This window comes from Periplaneta americana, chromosome 11 (assembly GCF_040183065.1).
Source record: "Periplaneta americana isolate PAMFEO1 chromosome 11, P.americana_PAMFEO1_priV1, whole genome shotgun sequence".
NCBI lineage: Eukaryota > Metazoa > Arthropoda > Insecta > Blattodea > Blattidae > Periplaneta > Periplaneta americana.
Window position 1 is genome coordinate 5,622,717 of NC_091127.1, and position 25,548 is coordinate 5,648,264.

At 35.1% G+C, this 25,548-nt stretch overlaps 1 protein-coding gene across 1 annotated transcript in view; it reads right to left on the reverse strand.

Moving 5' to 3' along the window:
• Positions 1 to 25,548, reverse strand: part of LOC138708738 (uncharacterized) — a 1,008,888-nt gene that overhangs the window by 312,155 nt on the left and 671,185 nt on the right. Inside the window, exon 3 of the mRNA XM_069838867.1 lies at positions 8,422 to 8,620. Within this exon, the coding sequence (XP_069694968.1) occupies positions 8,422 to 8,593 (172 nt within the window). The 5' untranslated portion in view covers positions 8,594 to 8,620. The remainder of the gene's footprint in view (positions 1 to 8,421; positions 8,621 to 25,548) is intronic.

Here is a 25,548-nt window from a genome sequence, read left to right on the forward strand (position 1 = left end):
ATGCGTGCAGTTCTGTGTTGTGTAGCTTTCTCAATTCTCCTGTAACTTCATCCCTCTTAGCCCCAAATATTTTCCTAAGCACCTCATTCCCAAACATCCTTAATCTATGTTCCTCTCTCAAAGTGAGAGTCCAAGTTTCACAACCATAAAGAACAACCGGTAATATAACTGTTTTATAAATTCTAACTTTCAGATTTTTTGACAGCAGACTGGATGATAAAAGCTTCTGAACCGAATAATAACAGGCATTTCCCATATTTATTCTGTGTTTAATTTCCTTCCTAGTATCATTTATATTTGTTACTGTTGCTCCCAGGTATTTGAATTTTTCCACCTCTTCAAAGGATAAATTTCCAATTTTTATATTTACATTTCGTACAATATTCTGGTCATGAGACATAATCATATACTTTGTCTTTTCGGAAAATTACTCAATACATTCCATAATTTTAACTCTTGGGCGCAAGATTTCTTACAATAATAAAATCGACAGAAAACAAATTGATAAAAATTTAATCATATCAAAGAAACTGTACAACAAAATTAAGAAGTTGCCCACAGTGAAATTAAATAAAATACTAAAGCCTACACTCTCAAACTGCACAGAGACATGGGTGACAACGGTACAATACACCTCTACAAAAGAAAATAACCGTGGAAACGTAATTGCCTAACAGCCTAAATGTATTATATGAGGAGGAAGTATGGAAAAAGAAACTATTAAATTAAACTAAATCAACAGACATAGGAACAACCTGACAAGAACATGTTAGCCATTTTGTCAGCTAAAATTTCTCAGTCAATCTGTATTTACAAATCAAACAAAAGAGAAATTGTTTCACAAGCAAAGATCGTCTGATAAATTCAAGAGACCCAAAGAACTGAAAGAATGGAACTATGAAGTAAAACATCAACAGCAACAACGATTATGATTCCTCTTTTTTTTTCTTCTGTTAAGTTTATTTATACACGTTTTAACATCTGTGGTCATGTCGCGTGTTTTAATATCTGTGGGTATACCAGTAGGCCGTGGTTACTGTTGTTGAGTTCCTGTTTCTATTGTGTGCTGTAGATGGCTTGTGTTCATGTAACCCATTATAGATTTTATTTAATGTTTATGATGTTAATGATTTCCAATCCGACTTTGCCTTTGTGACTGAGGGAAACTATGAAAGTACCCAGTCAGATAGGTCGGTCACGGGATTTGAACCCGGGACTCCCGAATGCGAGTGTCAAACGCTACATTCTGAGCCAACTCGTTCGGTGATTCCTTTTACTAACGGTCATTTTACGGTTTTATCACAGTCTAGTATATACAGTCACGAAGCTTGAGTTTATGAGGGTGCTAGGAACAATAGACTGTGCCGGTACTATTTCGCATTGTCTGCAATGAGGCGATAGCAGCGATCCCAGCGGTTAGCAATTATCTATGGATGCATATTCCCTACGTATTGAGCTTCGTGACTGTATATACTAGACTGTGGTTTTATGGTGAATAGATTTTCATGTGTTTTTTGTGTGTTCCAAAAACTTGATATTGTGGAGAATTTTAGAACTTTACTAATAATTGGTTCCGTCTTGAGGGACAGAACTAAAATAAACACATTATGTACACTGAGCTGCAAAAGAATGTCGATACGAAACTGTATGTTTTCCGAGGACTCTAGCAAACATAGCGAGGTAGAAAGCTACTTTTCTGAGATCAGTTTTTTAAAAACATCTAAATACGGCTTTTATAACTGTTCACGTTATTATTTATTTTAATATGAATTGATTTTAAATTATTAATATACTTTTATTTTATAAAATTAGTAAGAATACTACACGAAAATAGTGAAACTGCAGTTTATATGGTATTCCACAGCCTTCCTTATTATCCATGGATGCTGTCATTGTTATAATCGATATATACGGCCAGTTACCTTTAGTATTGTATTAAAAAGTATCAATTTTATTATAAACTAGCCGTACCCGTGCGCTCCGCTGCACCCGTTAGAAATAAATATAAAGTAATTACATAATTAAAATAGGACGTTTGATCCAGGGAACATTCGTGTTTGATAGAAGGATAAATCGTTTAATATGTTACTTAATTTAAATTATGTTTAAGTAATTAAATTGCGATCATTTTGATCCAGAGACACTCATTTGGTGCAATGACAATTCCTTTAACATGTTTCTTAATTGTTATTACACGCAACCATAATTTAATGAAGATTGACATATCATTTAATTTTAATGTGTATAGTTTATATTACTTGCTATATGTTTCAGAAGTTACTGTAATAACATTATAGCATTATGTCCATCTAGAGAAACTACACTTTCCAATGGTGAAATAATAATTAAGCAATTAATTAGCTTCCGATATTACTTCATACAAACACAGGTACATTCTATGTAGGCTATGTTTAATAGCTTTCGATTGTTGTTGTCCAAGGCGCCTTGTAGACGAAGTCATTTGTTTTTATTTCAGTACAGCGCCTTAGATGGCGTTATTGTAATTTTAAAACTCATTTTTATCTCATTAAATATCAGACCTATCAAAATTTTGTATAGAATAAAACTTATCGGAAATTATTGTTAAAGAAACTTTTGTTATGTAACATTTTTCATGAAAATCAATAATAAGCGAGATATTTCGATTTATTTAATTCAGGCCCCTTTATAACCCCCCTTTTAAATAAAGTATTTTAAATGCCATATAGCCTAAAATTTAAGTTACAACGAATTTAATTCATATTCCAATTTTCATATAAATCGGTTCAGCCCTTATCGCGTGAAAAGGTAACAAACATCCAGACAGACAGACATAGAAACAAAAATTTCAAAAAAGCAATTTTCGGTTTCAGGATGGTTAATTATACATGTTAACACCAATTATTTTTGGAAATCGAAAATTACCAGAAAAATTTCGGCTACAGATTTATTATCAGTATAGATACAGCTACAGAACTGAAAATTTAATGCAATGCCTCCTGTGCATCTCTATTTTCTATAGTTTGCTAAGCCAAGGCCTCGTAACACGATAATATTTCATATCGATAGCGCCTTCGACTCGGCATTTCTTTTGCAGCCAGTGTACGAGTACATGGCAAAGGCTGCTACTGAATGCGGAAAGATAAGTTATTGTGTTGGATTCGTGATAAAAGCAGGATAAGACTTCTAGCCCTCATGGACAGCATGCCGATTGTGATATACGTGGCATATACAGTAATAATAAATAAGAAAAATTGTTGCAGGTTTCTTTTTGTCATGCTTTTATGTACCTTTTCCTGCGATATAATTACGATGGAGATCCTGTCTCTGCTAGAAGTGAAACGGAGTAAGTTAAAACGAACGCAAACCGCAAAAGTGACGGAGTGTAATTGTCTTTGACTTTAAGCCTTCCAGTTGGAAACGTGAACTCACGGGAGTGTCGTAAAACGGCGCTAGCTTGCTGGAGTGGCAACTGACACGAAGCATTTTGTTCCGCAATATATATCCATAACCGCCTTTCCAAGCCATTATGTTCACCTCGTGTGCAACTTCCATAAAGCCATTTAGAGAAATAGATACCTAGGAAGGAGAGCGTGAGAAATAGAAACAATGTGAGGAGATAGAAAGAAAGTAGAAGAAGCAAAGACACAAACCAAAACAGAGATGAAGAAATAGAACAAAGAGAAGTAGGGACAGAGAAAGATAAACAATAAGATAGAAAAGAGACAGGAAAGGACAAAAAGAGGTAAAAAAGTGAAAATAATGGTAACAAACAATGGAAGACGAAGAAAGAATGATAGAGGAAGGGAGAGAAAAGATAAGAAGGCAAGATAAAGAAAGTGGAAGAGCAAGATTTACAGAGAAAGTTAGAAACGAAGGAAGGGAAAGGAAAAGATAGGGCAAATAAAAGGAGCAATGAATGGTAGAGGCAAAGAAAAGGAAGGGTAAATGAAAATAAATTGAGGAGCGGAAAAATGTAGGTATGAAGAAAGGATGGGCGAAGAAAGGGAGAAGAAGAGAAAGGGAGAGACAAAGAGAGGGGCAAAGAAAGCAGAGTCAAGAAAAATTGATAGGCAAAGAAAATAGAGAAAAATAGAAATGGCTGTTCAAAGAAAGGCAGGGATAGAAAGAGGTTGGGACAAAGAAAGGAAGGAACCGAAGCAGGATGAGAAAAAGAGAAAGTCGAAGAAAATGAGTCAAATAGGGGAACAGAGAAAGAAAAAAGGAAGAGAGAAGGAAAGAAAAGAATGAGAAAGGTGTGACAAGGTAAGGTAAGGAAGATAAACTTACGTAAACACAGAATAAAAAGAAGTAACCACAAAGTAAGAAAGAAAGAGATATAAGGAAAGAAAGATGAAAAAAAAGAAATTAAGACAAAGAATGCTAGGATAGTAAAAGAAAAGTGAAATAGTTCGATTTCTGGTATGAGCTTTTATTAAATATGATGTTTTGCAGTTTTATGAAACTTAATAGATCTGTATTTGGCTGAATTCGATCAATTACTCATTCATTAGTTCCGAAAAAAATCTTACAAATTTTATTGAAAATGGACTAATAACATGAAAATAAGCAAAAAAGTTCAATAAACAATGGTCAGTTTCGCTTAGTTTTTTAGTTAAGCCTACACGTTTTTTTTTTAAAGAGCCTGTTTCCAGAAACCGGTCATATGTTCTTTGGAACGTCTTGTTGTTGGGTAAATGTCAATTAGGAAATTGTTCATCATACAAATACCTTGATTAATTTCCACTGCAATTAGCTCGTCCATACATAAGGTGCATTTCTGCCATTTTCCTGATTAAAGCGCTCCATTTTGTTTACTAGTTGTAATGTAATTAATTATTACACTCAAAATAACAAATTTTCACAATTACAAATAAAAATTCTAGCATAATATGTCTTGTGTTTATTTTATTATTGCAACTATCATCAGGTGGCTTTGAATACAAAACAAATGAACAGCGACTTGACATGTGGCTTATTTATCACTAGCCGTACCCGTGCGCTCCGCTGCACCCGTTAGAAATAAATATAAAGTAATTACATAATTAAAATAGGACATTTGATCCAGGGAACATTCGTGTTTGATAGAAGGATAAATCGTTTAATATGTTACTTAATTTAAATTGCATCCAAATAATTAAAATACGATCATTTTGGTCCAGAGACACTCATTTGCTGCAATAACAATTCCTTTAACATGTTTCTTAACTTTTATTACATTCAACCATAGTTTAATGAAGATTGATATCATTTAGATTTAATGGGTATATTTTAATTTACTTGTTATGGGTTTCCATTGAATTAGGGTAATAATTTAATTTTAACCCTTGTTTTCTACGTATTCAGTAAATGGCGCTTGGCCCACTATGGTTCTGAACCCTTCAAATAACTTAAATTATATTATATAATATTACATATTATATTATATTATATATTATATTATATTATATTATATTATATTATATTATATTATATTATATTATATTATATTATATTATATTATATTATATTATATCAGAAGTTACTGTAATAACATTATAGCATTATGTCCATCTAGAGAAACTACACTTTCCAATGGTGAAATAATAATTAATTGTACAAATCGGTTAATTAAGCTTCCGATATTACTTCATACAAACACAGAAACAGTCTCTGTAGGCTATCTTTCATAGCTTTCGATTGTTGCTGTCCAAGGCCCCTTATAGACGAAGGCATTTGTTTTTTAATTCATTACACGGCCTTAGATGGCAGTTATTTTAACTTTAAAACTCATTTATCTCATTAAATATCAGTCCTATCAAAATTTTTCAAGAAGTAAAACTTATCGAAAATTATTTTTAAGGAAACTTTTGTTATGTAACATTTTTCACAAAAATCAATAATAAGCGAGATATTTCGATTTATTTAATTCAGGCCCCCTTATAACCCCCCTTTTAAATAATGTATTTTGAATGGCATATAGCCTAAAATCTAAGTTACAACGAACTTGATTTATATTACAATTTTCATCGAAATCCGTTCAGCCATTATCGCGTGAAAAGGTAACAAACATACACACAGACAGACATAAAAACAAAAATTTCAAAAAAGCGATTTTCGGTTTCAGGGTGGTTAATTATATGTGTTAGGACCAATTATTTTTGGAAAATCGAAAATTACCAGAAAAATTTCGGCTACAGATACGGACTGGAAGGTCCGGGGTTCGATCCCAGGTGGTGACAGGATTTTTTCTCGTTGCCAAACTTTCAGAACGGCCCCGAGGTTCACTCAGCCTCCTATAAAATTGAGTACCGGGTCTTTCCCGGGGGTAAAAGGCGGCTAGAGAGTGGTGCCGACCACACCACCTCATTCTAGTGCCGAGGTCATGGAAAGCATGGGGCTCTACCTCCGTGCACCCCAAATGCCTTCATGGCATGTTACGGGGATACCTTTACCTTTTTATAGATTATGGTGTCAGAAATCCTGATGACTATAACGCAATAACCAACCGTTCTTCAAGTGACCCGACACAAGTTTCAGTACAATATAATAATATTAGTATCAGAAGTAAAACATTAGGCCTATATAACTAATGTGCATTAATAAACGCGCACAAAAGTATGAATAATCAGTTCAAATATTCATTTCAAGAGAGAAAAGATGAAAAGGGACAAGTAAATTTTTTTCCGTATGTTTAGCTATATCACTTGTTACATATCAAAAATAATAAAGCAGACCTTAGGCCTATATTAATGAAAATGTCGAAGAGACGGTGAGGCAGACAATATGGAAGCACGAGCGTATTTCATTATTTTGTTATGCGAAGGACAAAATTATTCTCTACGAGAACTTTATCATATTTGAAGAGTCCACTGCAAGAATAATGGATGTCATTTGAAACACATTTTGCAGGAGAAGCAATTGAAAGTTTGAAATGCTTAGCGCTCAAAGCTTAACTGTGATTTTCCGATCGTTACTGGACAATGACTATCAGTGTTAATGCCATATAACTCTGTATGTACATTCTACAGGGACATCATTTTATTTTTACTAACATTCTTAATATTAACCTGTCTATACCTTTAGAGAACCGGAAACACCGCTTGCTCCCCCCTCCAAGACTGGAGTTCGATGATACTGGCGTAAAACACAAATCACTCTACTAGGTATAGGAAGGAAGAAAAGTAGTTCATCCATTTACGTAAACTAGGAAATATCGCGATTTTGAGTTTGATAATTATCACTAGGTTTTTCTTTAATCAAAGTACAGTACTGTATTAAGAATAAGTGTTTTTACTCACGAACTGAGTTATCCATGCGAACGTATTCTTTATGCAGTGTATATTATACTGTCTACAGCACATTAGCGTACAATATAGAGAAAGAAGTTAAATTGAAAAATAATAATATGAATATTTAAACACAATTTTGAAAATGGTGGCCGTTCATTTCGATACAGGCTTCAGTTCTTTCGTGCATATTATCGCACTACAGACTATTGCATCTAATTCCAATTACCAGTTTCGTCCTTCGTACTAGTAACTCATGTTGAAATAATTCTGTACCTACTCTACGTACTGTAAATTCAATCTTCACTTCTGCCCGACCCGAAAATATAAAATTACTCAGACATGCTATCTACTGTCCGTCCAAGTGGTTATGCCGCAGGATTGTAGAAAGGGAGGAAATCACGTGACAGTTAATTGCTTAACGAGGCCCTTTTATTTAAATTAAATTAAACAGCTGTATAATATTACGTAAACTTCCAATTCCTAAGAGAAATGAATGTTTTCAGAAAAGAGCGAAGACAGCCCAGCTTTTATAGAGGGGCGAGCAGAAGCAGGTGGGAGAAATCGGGATGCGACGTAGGCAAACGGACAGTACCTGTGCGAAAATATGATTCAATATTGAAAGCTCTTTCGTCACTGGAAAACGCGAACATATTTCTGGAACGTACTATACTCAGTAACTCAGTACTGCTTACTATCTGCGGTCTTGGTTCTGTGTGGAGTTGGAACTTCCTTAGTAGAAGGGGTGGGAGTGAAGTACATTCAAAAACTCAGGTACAATAAAAATTGAAGTAAAAATAAAATGATGTCCCTGTATATGTCTTAAGCTATGCGTTGACAGTCTTGGTTCATTTTCGACAAGAAAGTGACATCCATCATTCTTGCAGTGGACTCTTCATTTGGAAAATAAATGACATAGCATAAGTAACAATATCTAAATGTCAGCGTACTTCGGGTTCTGTGTTAATATCCACGTAAATTTCTGTATATTTTGTAAAACGGAAAGTTGATAAGAGAAGGCGAAGTTCCAATCTCTATTCCTGAGGGTGTTTTCAGAAAGAACACGTTGGGATGTGCCGTGTGGGGTCCCGGACTCTAGAGAGAACTACTGTAGTTTGGATTAGCAACTTTAATTGCTAGGAGAAGCGTTGCTGGTTGTAATGCCGGTACTTACGGGTGCAGAAGCGGGGCTCGTCGGAAGAGTCGCCGCAGTCGTTTGCGGCATCACAGAAGCGGTTCAGAGGCACACAGCGGCCGTTCGCACAGGCGAACTCGGAACGCCGACATGGTGGCGCTGACACCGCGCCCAGCACGGTGGTAAGCACGACGACCACCACGACCACCATAGTGCGACGGACGCTTATTCTCGCTTCCTGCAACAAGAGCAGACGCAATTCCATTATCAACTACTCATCACGACTGCAGACGATATTGTTCTCAGCGAAATGCCTGCTAAAAATAAACTACAATCAAATAATTTAGAACCTCTAGTGAGATTACTGTAGATATAGTGGACTTCACGTTAAGAGAAAATCACAGAGCATATGAGGCTGTTCCACCAAATGACCAGTTGTTGCCATAGAAACGCCTACCTACCACATTACTTACTGGCTTTTAAGGAACCCGGAGGTTCATTGCCGCCCTCACATAAGCCCGCCATTGGTCCCTATCCTGAGCAAGATTAATCCATTTTCCACCATCATATCCCACCTCCCTCAAATCCATTTTAATATTATCCTCCCATCTACGTCTCGGCCTCCCCAAAGGTCTTTTTCCCTCCGGCCTCCCAACTAACACTCTATATGCATTTCTGGATTCGCCCATACGTGCTACATGTCCTGCCCATCTCAAACGTCTGGATTTAACGTTCCTAATTATGTCAGGTGAAGTATACAATGCGTGCAGCTCTGCGTTGTGTAACTTCATTCTCCTGTAACTTCATCCCCCTTAGCCCCAAATATTTTCCTAAGAACCTTATTCTCAAACACCCTTAACCTATGTTCCTCTCTCAAAGTGAGAGTCCAAGTTTCACAACCATAAAGAACAACCGGTAATATAATTGTTTTATAAATTCTAACTTTCAGATTTTTTGACAGCAGACTGGATGATAAAAGCTTCTCAACCGAATAATAACAGGCATTTCCCATATTTAATCTGCGTTTAATTTCCTCCCGAGTGTCATTTATGTTTGTTACTGTTGCTCCAAGATTTTTGAATTTTTCCACCTCTTCGAAGTAAAAATCTCCAATTTTTATAGTTCCATTTCGTACAATATTCTGGTCACGAGACATAATCACATAATTTGTCTTTTCGGGATTTACTTCCAACCCTATCGCTTTACCTGCTTCAACTAGAATTTCCGCGTTTTCCCTAATCGTTTGTGGATTTTCTGCTAACATATTCACGTCATCCGTCATCCTACCACATAGCTTGTACAATGTATTAGGCATGGCCCATAAAATCAAAGCTTTTTTCTTAACGTGGAATCCTATATAGACGTAGAGAATCAAGCTAAGAACAGAATATGTGTTCGAATGAGTAAGGATATTGAAATTAAGAAAAAAGAAAAGAAGGAGATCAATACTAAACAATTTTTTTTCTTAAATTTATTAAAATTAAAATTGCCTAGGTCTAGATGTCTTATCGAAATGGATTTGTACAATTTTAGTCCATCAGTGCAGTCCTTGTAAGGTATTTGATGCAAATATGGTCGATGCAGATATATGGCCACATTGCTGTTCTATAGCTAATTAATATAAGCAAACGTTAGTGCCAGTATGTCGAATCACGTGTTAAGAAGTGTACATAATCAGCGACACTAGTGGATAATAGCAAAACTGCTTCCACAGGCCTTCTTTATTTTTAATTCAAATTAAGGTAGCCACATTACCTTAAAGTACCTTACAACATTTAGATTTAGCTAAAGTACATATCAAACTTCTTCTGGTAGAATAAACATGGGGTTTATCTTTATATTTTGGCGATTTTTATGATAATATTTTATGATATATATTTATATATTTGTTCAATTTGGAATACATTAACATTGGAATAAATAAAATTTGTTGGATAATCAATTCCCTCCTTTAAGGAAATTTAGTTATCCACCTTTGAAGCAATATCAGAGAAGAGAGTGTAAATTTTATTGTCCTTCCTCATCCGATTGGCAACACCATATTGGATGACATATTGGGTCAAACCTACATAATATTTTTAGGGATGAAAGGGGGAAGAATTACAAACTTACAAATTGTTTTATGAAGTCTGTTACATAAAGGAGAAATGTATTTATCTCACGTTAAAAATTGGTCAATGATAAATTCCTATGCATTTCACTTGAGCAGAATTCTTCAGTATACTTGCAATGATCATTAATTGAACGACGAGCTTTATTAATTGAATTCATACTCTAATTCCTGGGAAAATATTGATCAGATATCACTTTTCGTAAGAATTTGTAAAATGGACGCACACTGTTTATGCGGACGGACTGATAGATATGAACACATCTCGTATATGTTATCCTCAAGATCATTAAACAAATCGTCTCCGGAATATGTATGATAAGAACTTTCTTGTGTTAAATTTTAACATACCTTGTTAACATGTTTCGACCTATTTTCGGTTATCTTCGGAACTGGTCGTTGTTGGTCTTGGCGGCTCTTGTTTCCTGTGTGGGTGCGTTCGTAGTGTAGAGTCAAAGAGTGTATGTGTTTTGAAATTGAGTTGTGTGTTGAGAATATCCGTTGGGGTGTGTTTTCGTGTGTCTGTATATTTCATATTGTTCTAGTGTGTTGAGTTTCTGGCTTTTTGGTTGGATGTGCAGTATTTCCATGTCTGTGTTGATGTCTCTGTAGGTGTGGTTAGCATTTGTGATGTGTTGTGCATATGTGGAAGTGTTTTGTAATTTTGTTATGGCTGTGATGTGTTCTTTGTAACGAGTTTGAAATGATCTGCCTGTCTGTCCTATGTAGAAGTTGTTGCAGGTGTTACATTTGAGTTTGTGTACGCCTGTGTGGTTGTATCTGTTTGTTTGTGTTGTTTGTGTATTGAGATGTTTTTGTAGAGTGTTATTTGTTCTGTATGCGATGTTGTAGTTTAATTTGTTGAATTAGATTGCAATTTTATGTGTGTTTTTGTTTTCGTATGTTAGTGTCATGTATTTTTTGTGTTCTTGTGTTTGTGTTGTATTCTTCTGTTTTTTTGTGGTTATTTTTTGTCTTACCGTCGCGAGGGGTGACTTTGTGCCATTCGCGAAAAACGTATGGAAGTATTCTTTAAGACCGTGACAAGGTTTTAAAGTCTACTTCCTTACGTTTAGTAGTCTTTAAAACATCGTGGCGGTTTTAAAGACTACTTCCTTACGTTTTTTTTTATGAAATTCACGAATGGCACAAAGTCACCCTCATGTCACAAAGTCACCCCGCGCGACAGTACGTATTATGTTGTCTATTATGTTAGGGTTGTATCCGTTTTCTTGTGCTGTGTATTTGATTGTGTTTAGCTCTTCGTTGTAATCCTGTTGGTTCATTGGTATGTTGAGTAGTCTGTGTACCATTGTTCGGAATGGAGCTTGTTTGTGTTGTTTTTTTTAGTAGGTTATTTTACGACGCTTTATCAACAGCTCAGGTTATTTAGCGTCTGAATGAAATGAAGGTGATAATGCCGGTGAAATGAGTCCGGGGTCCAACACCGAAAGTTACCCAGTTTTTGCTCATATTGGGTTGAGGGAAAACCCCGGAAAAAACCTCAACCAGGTAACTTGCCCCGACCGGGAATCGAACCCGGGCCACCTGGTTTCGCGGCTAGGCATGCTAACCGTGTTTATGTTGTGTGGGGTGGTTGGATGTGTTGTGTATGTGTGTTGTTGTTGTGGGTTTTCTGTATACTTTGAATGTATGTTTGTTGTCGACTTTTGTTATTGTGATGTCTAGAAAATTTATGGATTAGTTGTTTTCAATTTCTAATGTGTAGTGTAGCTTTGGGTGTATTTTTTTATGTGTTGATGTAGGTTATTGATCTGTCTTTTGTTTCCTTTGTATAGTATTAGTATGTCATCTACGTATCTGTGCCAATATATGATGTTGTCTGCATGTTTGTTGTTCTTACCATACATATTCCGAAGTGATACAGTGTTAAAAGTTGTGTAATCAAGATGTATAAACAAATCGTGCTCATCAGGACGCCGCGGTCCACAGTTTGCTTTCCTAAGCGAATTAAACCCTGAATCGATTTTATTTCAAATGAGAGACTGTGTTTTATTAAATCTTCAATTCTAATATCTGCCAAAGGGGGCGAAATGAAATTCCTGACTGATATCTCCAAGGAAACTAAGAAAACATTGTCGAATATTTGCAAGGCGATGCAAGTCATTACAAATTCCATCTAGATTCGAGATTATTTTAATTATTTTCAGGAATACCTTCATAAAACACGACGGGAGAAAAGGGTTATTGATTCTAAAGTAGAGCTGTGTGTTGATGTTGGATAAATGTAACAGGGTACATTTATTTAAAGTTATGTGTTGACAATATTCTTTCCAGCTCTTAAAACAATTTTTAGTAGGTTATTTTACGACGCTTTATCAACAGCTTAGGTTATTTAGCATCTGAATGAGATGAAGGTGATAATGCCGGTGAAATGAGTCCGGGGTCCAGCACCGAAAGTTATCCAGCATTTGCTCATATTGGGTTGAGGGAAAACCCCGGAAAAAACCTCAACCAAGTAACTTGCCCCGACCGGGAATCGAACCCGGGCCACCTGGTTTCGCAGCCAGACGCGCTGACCGTTACTCCACAGATGTGGACTCTTAAAACAATGATAAATATGAACGTACAAGTATATTAGCAGCGATGTTGCCAGACTGCTGAAACTTTCAACTTAATTTTCTAATTAACCGTGCATTTAATCATGAAATGTAATATAGGTTTTCTATTCATTTAAGTGTACCCTATTGCCTCTTTCAATCTGCAGGAATAATTCTATTCCACCCTGTATATTTGGCTATACCTTTCAGCAAAAACTGATATTTTACCACGAATTATCAGGACGATATAGGGTAAACATTGGTAATTTCGTGGCAGTGGTTATTTCGTGATACTTTTTCTTTGCTCTTTTGTGAACTAACCAATGGTGTTACGAGATCCAAATTTCCGCCAACGGATTGCATATGTTGTGCAGGTTCCAGAAACATACAGCTAAGCTTTGTGTGACTATTTTAGTTGCTTCAGTGAGCTTTTATGTTTGGAGAGAGCAAGTTTGCGTCGACTTCTCAGGCATACAAATTTTGTGGATGTTTGTAATTGCATTACAGGCTTATTACTAAAGTTATGCATATGATATTTGGTACAAAGATTTATTGTATTTTCATGAAATTTTAGGAAATGTTTTTGGAATTTTAGATACATCTGTAGTCGCCATATAGGCTTAGCTTTACTGATAGAAATCTTAGCTGTTTGAGGCGAAATGTTTTTGAGCATTAAGTGTTACAATTTTTAAAATAGTATAAAATGTAATACAATAGGAATTTTAGAAATCTGAAGACAAGATGTGATAACAAAAAAGAAAACGGAAACGCAATGGATTCAGTGTAGCTTCTGTTTGATTTGTTATCATGCTAAGTGTCAATGATAAGTGCTAGATGACTTACTTGCAAGAATTGTGACAGAAGATGGAACATGGCTCCACCATTTTGGACCGGAGACAGAGGCAGACAATGGAGTGGCATCATGCAAATTCACCAAAGAAATAGAAATTCAAAAGTGCACCTTCGGCAGGAAACGTTATGGCTACTGTGTTTTTCGATTCAGAAGGACTCTTGCTTGTGGACATCATGCCACACGGAACCACCATTAATTCTGACGGGTATGTTGCAACTCTCAAGAAACTTCAAGTTCGACTGAGTCGTGTTCGACGACATCGGGAGAAGCAGGATGTTCTACTATTACACGACAACGCACAGCCATATGTCAGTCACATGACCACAGACCATATCAGAAAATTCGGATAGACAACACTGAAACATCCGCCTTACAGTCCTGAACTGGCACCGTGCGATTACCATCTCTTTGGTAAACTGAAGGATCCCTTCGCGGAACGAGGTTAGAAGATGACTCCCTTGTGCACGCTGCTAAAGAGTGGCTCAGACGTGTTGGTCCAGACTTTTACCGTGCTGGTCTACAGGCCCTCGTTCCTAGGTTACGTAAGGCAGTTGAAAGGGACAGGGATTATGTGGAAAAGTGACATTTTTGTTCCTTAAGGATGCATCTACATTCTGTGAAAATAGCAAATCTGTAGGATAAAAATATAATTTTTAAACAAACGTTATGCATTACTTTTGGAGTTACCCTAGTAATATAGGCTATAGTAAAGTCCGTAATAAAAGTATCCACCCTTTCAGGGCAAAGAAGATCCCTTTTCAATTTCAATTTTTACTTTGATTTCATTCTTATTATGTATTGATATGTATTTCTATGTTTTCTTGCTATGAATATTAGACAGAATTACTATGTTTGAAGTCTTGTAACAATAAATGAGAATTTCATTTGACTTTAATAAATTTTTCCACAATTCTTCTATCTCTCACGAAATTATCAATGCAATATCACGAAATTACCAAGGTTATCACGAAATTACCAAGGTTATCACGAAATAACCAACCTTTCAGCTTAAGTTGTAAAAGTGGTTTTTGGCACATATTCAAGAACGTATCCAATCTTTTATGTCTCCACATTTGTATAGCAAGTTATCGTCTTTTAGATGAAAAAATCGGAATAAGGATATATTTACACATTTGCATTTTAAATTAGTTTTCATGAAATTATTACGAAATTACCAATGTTTACCCTATTACAAAATGTTGATAAATTCTTTTTGTAAGGAAAAGCGACAATGTATACCCTATTTTTACCATCAGGTAATTCGTTTCATTGTTGACTACTAAAAACACAACCACTAGGGAGTCGTGATTTTCATTAGAATTGTGATTTAATTTCATGTTTATAAACGAGGGGAAAATAAATAAAAATAAAAATTTAAATTACACATTTAATTTCCAATTACAGGCAATTTTTTTTGTCAGTATTGGCACCCCTCTGGCTGGCTACACGGCCCGAGGAGAGACCAATTGGAAATGTAATTGGATGCAGGAGGACTAATGTAAGCTAATACCGATGATGACTGACAAATATATACGAGCCCCACATCAATGGCATTATAACAACATTACGGTAATGCGGTATAGGAGCATTATCGATTATTATCGATTCTAAAAGTTACTCCGCATAGAGCATGGTAAGGAGACTCAGATGTCAAAGATCGTAGTAGATAATTGTCAGTTACCAGTAATGCCATGATGCCACTGGAGAGAAATTATTAATATTCCAATAAATACGTGGCGCAATCAATAGCACACTTTGAAACCAGACATGTAACACAACCCAGAGTGTAACGAAGAGTATAGTATAGTATAGCAGTAGGTTATTTTGTGCGAGATAGTGCGTATTTGCACAAAACCAAAACGCGGAAACTCTAAAATTCCACATTCAGTATTCCCAACCTAACACACATAACAATTTCCCTCTTCTTACCGCTTAAGTGACATATTGATTTTACTGCTTTAGGCTTTTAACATTTTATTTTTAGAGACGTTCAATATAGTAATAATTATAAATTGGAAACTTACCACTGCAATTTCACCTAAATTGCACTGTTAATTATTGTTTTTAAATATTTCCAAAAATTAAGTAAACTCTACAACTCCATTAAAGTTACTGCATTCGTGATGCAAGTAACATTAAGGAAGCCGTGAAAAAATCAACAAGATTCCAGACTCATCATACACTGGGGGAAAAAAAAGACAGACGTATATCACGGCCTGCTGGAGTATAGTAAACACAGAAAACATTTTAAAGCAACAATGTTGAAGATAGATATTTTTGTTTTGCAAATTTGCCGTCATTGAACAGAAACCAAGATGGAGATTTCATTGCAACTAATTAGAAATTCCTCTTTCACGTATGTAATAAACGATCTTTGCACAAAATAATGTACGATACACGAGCGGTATGTTTTCTTTAAATTCTCGGAAATTAAAAAAGCTCACGCTTTTTCAAAATTTTCCTCGAACATGAAAACTTCAACATACCGCTCTTGAACGCATATTACTATTACGACGCTGTATCAACATCTCAGGTTATTTAGCGTCTGAATGATATGAAGGTGATAATGCCGGTGAAATGAGTCCGGAGTCCAGCACCGAAAGTTATCCAGAATTTGCTCATATTGGGTTGAGGGAAAACCCCGGAAAAACCTCAACCAGATAACTTGCCCCGACCGGGAATCGAACCCGGGCCAACTGGTTTGGCGGCCAGGCGCGCTAGCCGTTACTCCACAGGTGTGGACTGTAACGAAGATGACACATACTGTCACATTACACATTTCGCAGTAATTCAACTGATTTATTATGCTGGCAATGATATAGTTCTTTGTTTGAAGTATCACATAAAAGTCACAGGTAAGTGAAATCATTTACTGTGCACCCAAACATAAAACAAAGTTGCTACTTACCCGTTACAGTTCTGCGTAATGTTTATTTACCCCTTTTTCAGTCCATTAATCTATATGGCATTATTATTTGGGGTGGAAGTACAAGAATTAATATTAGTGCTGTTGATCGATCAAAATATTTAATCGATTAACTATTTCAATTTAATCGATTAATCGACTGTTAAATTTAACTCGTGTTCGGTGATAAGCATAAGTATTAAATGTTGTATATTTGTATTTATTGTATCGTTATATTACAAAACATATATATATATACATATATACTAATTACTTACTAACATATTTATTATGAGGCTTATAATTTATTGTGTCAATTTCTCCGGCAATTTTTGAGACAAACATAAATAACAAAAAGTATGAAGACTCACCTAGTTAATACTGCTTCATCCATGATTTTAAACATGTGAGTGCATTCACATGCTCCGAATTAAGTGCCGCTCTACGTTTAGTAACAATGTTTCCTGCATCACTAAACACAAAAAACCTTTTTTTCTGTCAAGCACTTCTCCACGATCGTTCAATTTAAATCCAAACGTTTCACCGAGTTTACCTCTCAAATTCTCATATGACATAATGGAGTTTATACTTTTCACAAACCACAGAAAACTGATTTTTGTTTGTTTATCAAAGTAAACACACAATCTTCATATACAAACTCAGTACAGAAACTGCAAAAGTACAGCGGTCGAAACAAAAGACAGGCCCCTGTTGTAATCGAATTACCAGATTTTAGAAAGAGAAGAAGAAAGTTACGCTTTCACTTGCACACAGTGTAGACATGGCTATTTTATAAGGGATGAGGGGGACGAATCCCAGAAAAGTATGTATTTCATTTGCTAGGAAGATGAGGTGACAACAAGGTGGAAGTTTTCTTGAAAAACCATAAAACTTAATAAGGGTTTGGCATTGAGTTTCAACTTTCAATAGAGATAGATCAGGTCACTGTCCTCATATCTCCACTTTTTTCTCATGTGTTTGTGCAAAGATTTTCCCTACGCTACCAGGTTTATAATTAGAAAATAACAGTACTATTGTGCTTTTAAGTATGCAATTTCCGAGAGAGAATATTGTCGGAATTTTTAGCATGAGTTTGTATTAACAAAATAATTAATATCAACTACAACCGATTAATTTTAATCGACTCGATTATTCGATTAAATATTTTTGATCGATTAATCTTACAACAGAAATTAATCGATTAAATGCCACAACACTAATTAATATTAATCATTTAAATTTACTACAAAACGAATAATTTAAATTTGTTTAAAGAAACGTTTTATTTATCCAACTAATTTATTACGAGTTTAATGAATTTTAAATTAAAAAAAATTATAAATATACTCTGGTAAAATTTTATACTAAAAATTGTCACTGATTAAATTTCCAACTTCGTTTCTGTATTAATATTTAGGATTTACTTGGTTGACTAGTTTCGAAGTCTTGTCCTTCATTGTTCAAAGGCTAATGGAGATCCCGGTTTCCTGTTGTGGTGGGGTGTGTTCATGATTGTGTCGAAAAGGGTGAGTGTTTTGAAATTGAGTTGAGTGTTCAGGATGTGATGTGGGCATCTTTTTGTATGTTTATAAATTTTATATTGTTCTAGAGTGACAAGTTTTCTGGTTTTTTGGCTGGATGTGTAGTATTTTCATATCTATGTTGATGTAGCTGTGATTGGAGTTTGTGATGTTTTCTTTTGAATTGTTGTGTGGTTTGGTTATGGCTGTGATATGTTCCTTATAACGTGTTTGAAATGATCTTCCAATCCTGTGCAATGTAGAAGCCGTTGAAACTATTGCATGATAGTTATATAGCTACTCCTGTTAAGTTGTATTTATTTGTGTGTCATGTCTGTGTGTTAAGATGTTTTGTAGTGTATTCTGTGTTCTATATGCAATGTTATATTTTAGTTTCTTGAATAATGATGGAATCTTTTAGACTTCGAGTTTTTGTTTTCGTGTGTTAGTGTGATGTATTTGTTTCTTTCCTGTGTTTGTGTGGCGTTTTCCAGTTTGCATTTAGTCTTTCTTATGATGTTGTCTATTATATTGGGTTTGTATCCATTTTCCTGTGCTAAGTATTTAATAGTGTGTATTGAACATCAGTAGAAGTCTATCGATTAATGTAAAAAATTCTCAAATCTGTCTTCGTATCATTCAGTTTTCTTTTCTCAATCGTGCTATCAGGGACTGGAATGTTTTACCTGCAGACTTACTAAAGGCTTTACCAACAACCAAAAATGTATTTAAAAATAGGCTTATGGACTTTACTAATAGACGGTAGTAGCCTATATTATACACAGTATTTAAAGGATGTAATTGATATTTTGTTATTGAAGTGTTGTATCAGTGAAGAATTATGTTGTGTAAGTGAAACGTGTTCCTGTCAGTGAAGCTTTATAGTTTATAGTGGCAGTGCAAAGTATTTGAACAGTGAAATGTTTCTGAAGTATTGTATTGTATTGTATTTATTAACATTCCATGGTATTCATACATGCTTACAGCTAGAATATGGAACAAGTCAAAAAACTTAATACTATTATAAAGTCTTAATTTATAGTCACAGTCTAGATGAAATATATATAGACGAGATTTACAATATAGTCTACTAGTACAACACAAAGTTTTAGTTTCAATTTCATGAAGCGTTATTGAATGTCATGAATTCACCTACAGAATAGAAGGCGTGAGAAATTAGGTACTTCTTTAATTTGGCCCTAAATAATTTTATGTTTTGAGTTTCATTTTTTATATCGATAGGGAGGCTATTAAAAATGTTTACTGCCATATAACGCACTCCTTTTTGATAGCACGATAGACTTGCCGATGGAGTATGAAAGTCATTTTTTTGACGTGTATTTATGCTATGAACTGTTGAATTAGTTACAAAGATTTCACGATTACACACTAGGAAGACTATTAATGAAAAGATATACTGACAAGCCATGGGCATTATTTGTAGTTTTTTGAAAATAGTCCTACACGACTCCCTAGATTTCGCACCTACTATTATTCTAATTACTCTTTTTTGTAATAGAAACATACTGTTACTATCTGTGGAATTTCCCCAGAATATTATTCCGAAACTCATTACCGAGTGGAAGTATGTAAAGTATATTGTTTTTAAGGTATTGATATTTACTATCTTTTGCATAGATCTAATAGCAAAACAAGCTGAATTTAGTTTGGGGGCAATTTCTCTAATATGATTTTTCCAATTTAACACATTATCGATTTTTAAGCCAAGTGTTAGTGAAATCAGGATAAAATCAGTGAAATGTGTCGTAGTTCCAGTGCAGTGAGTGAGTTGACAGCGAAATGAGTGTAATGTTGAAAGGTACTTGTGCAGATATGAACATATCATACTCGTGGGTTTTAGTTCGAAGTTAGATTTAAGATGAAAATTAGATTTATTTTAAAAGTTATTTTAAGGTGATCGTGCTTCATTTAATTTAGGATATTCCCTGTTATTATTATTATTATTATTATTATATTATTAGTAGTATTAATTATTAGTATTATTAATAATGTATTTTAAGTAATAAGTTTATTATTGTCATTATTGAGTGTAATTAGTTACCATTGCCACCGGGTATATACCCACTGTAGTGTGAATAAATACATTACATTACAATTATAGTGAGGTGCAGATGGTTCTTCCTTCGAACCTCCCTACTATCTAGAAATAAAGACTGTATGAAAATCTTACGATTATTAATTTTCCGTGTCTATCACTCTAATATTTGAAAAATGAATTTCTTACAGATGACTTCACTTTAGAAAATTATAGTAAACTTCTATAAAACTTGATAATATTTGAGAGTTTGGGAATCAACTAGTTTAAAACGTGTACTTGCATTAAAAAGTGGCAAACGAATTCCAAACTGTTACTCTTATTTCTGCGATATTGGTATGGAGGAAAGTGCAAACAATGATAGCTCGCTATGTCCAGAGTAAACGTCATCAACAAACAGATTTAGATAAGTGAATAAAATGGCGACTTCATTCTGAACGTGGTCTGATCCAGAGTATATTTAAACTAGCAGCAATGAGGACGTCACTAAACAAACTGACAGGGCACGTTTCTAATCAAACAACAACCCTGTACACTTTATAACGAACATAAAAATATCCTTACATCTTTGTAATGAACCTTCAGCGTACATAAAACAAAAATCCGTTGTGCGACAGTCCACGGAGGAGCAAGGCTTACCAGCCAACGTGCACATGTCTCAGAAGAAGTGAACGATCATCCAACTAGTACGAGGTAATGTGTTTTAGTACAATGTCCTCCCCCAGCCGTTACAGCTGACTTCCCAAACCGATTTCGCTAGGTACTGTAAAGTGATTCACCACGATGCTGGAATTGCAGCGGTCTTCACTGGCCGAAATTTCGTGAGAAAATCACTTCCCACATGACTACAACTAGCGCTTATTTCGTAACGCTATTTCAAGGCACGAACTTGATTATTATTGAACATTATTCTACTTGATTTGAAATGTACAATTTTATATAGCTCGTCTAAAATGTGTTTTTAGCTATATTGACTTAATCTGTTCACTATGTATTGCATAATTTTGTATAACTTAACTGATGAATTGTATATGCTGTAAATTGAATTGTAGTCTGTATAGCTCAACAGATGAATTGTTTAAGTTTATAAATTGAATTAATCTACTTGATATGAATTGTACAATTTTGTATAGCTTAACGAAAGTATGGTCCACACCTGTGGAGTAACGGCTAGAGACTCTAACCGCGAAACCAGGTGGCCGGGTTCGATTCCCGGTTGGGGCAAGTTACCTGTTTGAGGTTTTTTCCGGGGTTTTCCCTCAACCCAATATGAGCAAATGCTAGGTAACTTTCGGTGTTGGACCCCGGACTCATTTCACCGGTATTATCACCTTCATCTCATTCAGACGCTAAATAACCTGAGATGTTGATAAAGCGTCGTAAAATAACCTACTAAAATAAAAAAAACGAAAGTATGCCTGTGAATTGAATTAATCTGTTTACTATGTATTGCATAATTTTGTATAGTTTAACTGATAAATTTTATATGCTGTAAATTGAATAGCAGTCTGTATAGCTCAACTGATGAATTGTATAGGGGAGAGTTGGGTAGCATCGGACATCGGGTAATATCGGACAGTGAGTTTTTTTCGTCTACAACCAGATGATATACCTGAATGACATGGTTACGTTTCTGTGATGTCGCATACAGTTACGTAACCACATAATTCAGGTATTACCATATGGTGGTAGATGAAAGAAACGCACTGTCCGATATTACCCGATGTCCGATACTGCCCAACTCTCCCCTATGCTGTAAATTGAATAGTAGTCTTTATAGCTCAACTGATGAATTGTTTAAGCTTATAAATTGAATTAATCTACTTGATATTAATTGTACAATTTTGTATAGCATAACGAAAGTATGCTTGTAAATTGACTTAATCCATTTACTTTGTATTGTATACGTTTGTATAGTTTCTCTGATGAATTGTATATGCTTTAAATTGAATAGTGATCTGTATTGGTCTATTGATAAATTGTTTGTGTTTGTAATTTGAAGTAGTTTGCATGATATGTATTATCAATTCCTGTATATCACAACTGATTGAATTGTTTATGCCTTAAATTTAATTAACTTACTTGTTTTGTATTATACATATAGCTCAACTGATGAATGATCGTTTGCGTTTGTAAATTTAATAATCTGATTGGCTATGTATTGTATATTTTTAGTAGAGCCATCGATGTAGCTCAGTCGGCAGACTTGCTGGGCTGCTGATCCGGAGCTGCGTTCGGGCTTGGGTTGGATCACCCGTTTGGTCTGATTCGTTGGTTTCTTCCGAGGTTTTCCCCAGAAGTGGGACTGATGTCGGGTGATCTATGGTGAGTTCTCGGCCTAACTTCACTTCACCCCCGTTTGGTCTGATTTCCTGGTTCGGTTTTTTCCGAGATTTTCCCCCAACCATAAGGCAAATGCTAGGTAATCTGTTGGCGAAACCTCGGCCTCACCTCATCTTACTACTGCTACCAGATGTATAATTACTACATTTCGGCATAGTCGAGCATAAAACATATTATACTCCTCCTGAAAACTTTCTGCTTCTTTCCTACGTTAAATTCCTTCAGTTTCTCAACCATTCGATGTCGTGCATTTTATTTTTGGCACATCTTCATGCCAGTTCTGATACTGCCTTCCTTGTCGGATATAAGAAAATTGCTTCTTATAATCCGATTTGCTGACGTCAATATTATATTACGATCTAATAACAGCAAACGTTTCAAAACACTCTCCGACATAACAAATGAAAGGGTGAGGAAAGCGAAGAGAAGAAAAAGTTTCTCTCTTGTATTTTTTAGAATATAAAAATTCTGTGGCAAAATGTTCATTGAAAGTTTCTCCCATAGTCTGCGAAATGAGAAAGAAGATGGCGACTTAACTGGCAACGCATTTAACACATGTCAAAGTTCTATCCACGACCTCCTATACAGTCTACTTAACAACTTTAATCTATGAAGTCAGAGCAACTTCCAAGAACTTTAGACCGCAAATTTGGAAGAAAGAGGCATAATATAAAATGATGAAAACACTTCAACAGCGATGAAGTTAACTTCTGAGTAATACTTCGTGTGCAATTCATTAAGGGCAACAGCTTTGAATAGAGACGATCGTTTGAAAATGAAAAATTATGAATTAATCATACGAAAGCAAAATAAATGTATTCCTTAATTCTATCGATCTGTCTGTATGATAACTAGACTTCCAAAAAGGAAATTTTTTTAGAAAACTTTGTACTATAAAATTTACAGTAATTATAAAAAATACTGAAGTTCTGGTAAAAGAAACCTATTCTCAAATGTTAAGAATTTGTACAGTAACCAATAAATCCAAGTTGATTAGACCTATTATAAGAAAATATTAATTTTAAGTAGACTTTGTCCGAGACGGGAGTTAAAAAGTGTAGATTATTTAAAAGAAATATCAAGAATATAACACAAATAAGGTTATACAGGGTTAGTTAAAAGTCCCGCACCACCTAAATAACTTTTGAAGCATGTGGTTCAGTGACATGAAACTTGGTATGTGAGAATAACCATATACTAAGAACTCAATAATGGTATTAACGAGTTATTTCTACTTCCGGTGTAACCGGAAGTTACTCCAAATCTCTTATTTTAAATGGAACACCCAATATATATTTTTATTTTTGAATAAAGCTCATTAAGAGCTTTTCAAACAATACCCACACTTGATACTTCTGTACAAATTAAGTGATGCTAAATAAAAATGGAAGTGGTGCAAGATATTCCTAAAGCCTGGTTAAATCATTCCTTAAATGGTTTCTATGATCAAGTGACACATTTTAATTCAGCTGAGGGCTACCAATTTGAACACATAATTTAGAAGGTGTGCTAGCTTTGTTTTCTTTTTATTAAGGAAGGAGTATTTTATTATTTTAATATTCGATACACTTTTCTGTTTTCTTGACTTAGTAACACTGAATTTGTAATTTTTGAAAAGCTCTTAATGAGTACTATTCAAAAATAAAATAATATATTGGGTGTTCCATTTAAAATAAGAGATTTGGAGTTCCTTCCGGTTAAACCGGAAGTAGAAAAACTCGGTAATACCATTATTGAGTTCTTAGTATATGGTTATATTTGTCCACACCTGTGGAGTAACGGTCAGCGCGTCTGGCTGCGAAACCAGTTGGCCCGGGTTCGAATCCCGGTAGGGGCAAGTTACCTGGTTGAGGTTTTTTCCGGGGTTTTCCCTCAACCCAATACGAGCAAATGCTGGGTAACTTTCGGTGTTGGACCCCGGACTCATTTCACCGGCATTATCACCTTCATATCATTCAGACGCTAAATAACCTAGATGTTGATACAGCGTCGTAAAATAACCCAATAAAAATATATATATATGGTTATCCTCACATACCAAGTTTCATGACACTGAACCGTATGCTTCAAAAGTTATTTAGGTGGTGCGGGACTGTTAACTAACCCTGTATAATTACCAGTAATATTTATTTAATTCATTCAAAGTTTTCTATTCAAGTGTGGATCTTTCACTGCAAATCCAGCTTTCTCCAATCTTTACTATTACCAGCCTTCCTCTTAGTCTCTGCATATTATCCATACATCTTCCTACCGTCTATCATCTGCTATCTTCTTCTGCCCCGAACTCTTCTTCCGTTCACCATTCCTTCAAGTGCATCCTCCAATAGACAGTTTCTTCTTAGCCAGTGACCCAACCAGTTTTAACATCATTCTATCTTCTCCCCTCTTTCCAACATGGCTTCATTTCTTATTCTGTCTGTCCACTTCACACGCTTCGCTCATAAAATGCCACACTCCACACAAAGCACTTCAATAGTCTTTTCCTTAGTTCTTTTTGTAGAGATCCGCAGAAGATGCTCCTTTTTCTATTGAAAGCTTTTTTTGCCATTGTTATCCTCCTCTTCGCTTCCTGGCAGCAGCTCATGTTATTGCTTATAGTACACAATCACTATCAGTAATATCAAAACGCTTAAGTACCTAAACTACTTATTAGTAAGATTCGGATAAAGTAGACTGTATAGCTATATAGGATAGAGGATTGACTTGCTTCAGTCTAAGTAAACACTATCCCCTTCCACTAGCTATTGTCCACGTCTGCGAGAAAGAAAGACAGCAAGATTCAAGAAAGCTAATAAGGACATTTTTGATAAACAAAAAT